General features: G+C 40.2%; 1 protein-coding gene across 1 annotated transcript in view; it reads left to right on the plus strand.

Moving 5' to 3' along the window:
• STMND1 (stathmin domain containing 1) overlaps positions 1-2,011 on the plus strand; it is a 33,442-nt gene that overhangs the window by 18,161 nt on the left and 13,270 nt on the right. Inside the window, exon 3 of the mRNA XM_004715292.2 lies at positions 1,523-1,674. Within this exon, the coding sequence (XP_004715349.1) occupies positions 1,523-1,674 (152 nt within the window). The remainder of the gene's footprint in view (positions 1-1,522; positions 1,675-2,011) is intronic.

Below are 2,011 nucleotides of genomic sequence, written 5' to 3' on the forward strand. Positions count from 1 at the left end.
CACTTACCAAACGGCTGCTGTTTTGCTACATTATTTCATTGTGTGGTTTGTAATTGGAGGGGTCTCACTCATTAGTGCCGTTTTAAAGGCTCTCCTAGAAACGGTTTCAGCGTTCGTTTTGAGAATCACTCATATCCATTTCGCTCCCATCACTCTTTTCCGACTCTGCTTTGGTCCAAAGCCTCTGTTCAGAAAAAGCATTCTTGTGCTTGTGTGGATTTAGCAGATGGTGTCATTGTACACTCAGGGTTGCAGCACTAGAAATCACTTGGCAGCATTTTGCTGTTTATCCTTTGTATACAAAGCATAGAAACCAAACTGTAACTCATAAGAGTTACCAGAAAACTCTCGCATTCTTAGCTGTGGTTTAGCTTCCTAATTAGTGCCGAGAACCCCTGTGGTCTTACACTCAAGTGTATAAGTGTTGTTACAACAAAAAATTCAGTGCATAGCAGCACATGAAATGATTTTTGTGATGTTAATATGTGACCTGCTAAGTAAGCCATGTACACTGTGGTGTGTTTCTTCTGTAAGGACTTGAAGAATGTGAACTTCAAAGGATTACAAAGACATAATAGGAACAGATCATTAAGGGGGTGGAGACTAAGGATTTTAATGAGCATTAGTGATGATTTAATTTTAAAACGAGATCCATGGCTTACAAAAACACAAAATATTGCAAAACGTGATTGAAAGTGTGGATGTTCTATTGATGGATTTTCTTTCATGTAAACTCTTCCTACCAGCAGCCACAGGCTTATCCGTTCCTCTTTTAGGACAAGGCTCACGCCGCATTTGTATTCATTTAAAACTACAGGCCCCCGGGTAAACACTGATGTAGTGTTCCACCCCCGTATAAGATTCAGTTTAATGTGACTTGATATCTGCTCTGGACAGGCCTGCAAAACTCACATAAAACAAATACACGTAGCTCAGTGCATGAGAACCTCTGTCAAACAGTTGAAACTCATCCTCATTTGAAGAGAAACTAAAAAAGGGGGGCGGGCGCTTCCTCATTCCCCTTCCGAGCTGAGAATTAATGTTTAATCTTATGAAGTAAAAGCATCCCTAGAGAAAATAAGAAACGGGTCATATTGAGCTGCGGACATACTGGAAACAAAAGTTTTAGGGGAAAAAAGTAGTTCTGACATCCGAAAATGAGTAGAATAGAGTTCCAGTACACGGACACTGTATTTTATAATCAGAACTCACTGCCATTGAGTTATTTTTGACTCATCGTGACCCTATAGGACACAGTAGAACTGCTACATTTTGTTCCTGAGGCTGTAAATCTTCCTGGAGCAGAGGCCTTTCAGAGCAGCTGGTAGATTCGAACTGCTGACTGTGCAGTTAGCTGCCCAGCATTTCTAACACACTAGAACCCCAGGGGTCATTTATTTGATAATAGGTTCGTAAAAGGAGACTAAGATATCATTAAGTAGTGTGCCTACTAAAGCATCCATTTAATATTGGCATACATTTTCATTTTCTTTTCCTTTCCTATTTCCTTTTCTTTTGCAAGATCTAGTATCCAGTGGCTTGATCAGTAAACCCCAACACCTGGAGAGTCGAGAGCGGCAAAGGTCATCAGACATCCTGGAGGAGCTCATTGTTCAAGGAATCATACAAAGCCACAGTAAAGTACTCAGAAATGGAGAAGCGTATGACGTCACGGCAAGTAGCTTTGCAATACACTTCGCTGACAGTTAAAAGTGGTAATGCAATATGATGACTCCCAAGTCATTCTTTTCAGCATGTGCACTTTACAGTGACAATGGAGATTACAATAAAACAGTTTTTTCTTCCATAAATCTCACCACCCCACCCCTACCCTACCCCAATTGACAATCACAACTGATTTAGGAATTGCCTTGATCATGAATGCTTAATGAATCTAATCAAACATCTACCTTTGGTTTTACTAACTGAGGTCCAATAACCTCCTATCATTTAATAACATGTCTGCATTCTTTTAGCAGTTTGTATTGTGATTGGTTAGGAGTCTGGGCTT

This window comes from Echinops telfairi, unplaced genomic scaffold (genome assembly GCF_000313985.2).
Source record: "Echinops telfairi isolate 266 unplaced genomic scaffold, ASM31398v2 ScPeMD7_7439;HRSCAF=8477, whole genome shotgun sequence".
NCBI lineage: Eukaryota > Metazoa > Chordata > Mammalia > Afrosoricida > Tenrecidae > Echinops > Echinops telfairi.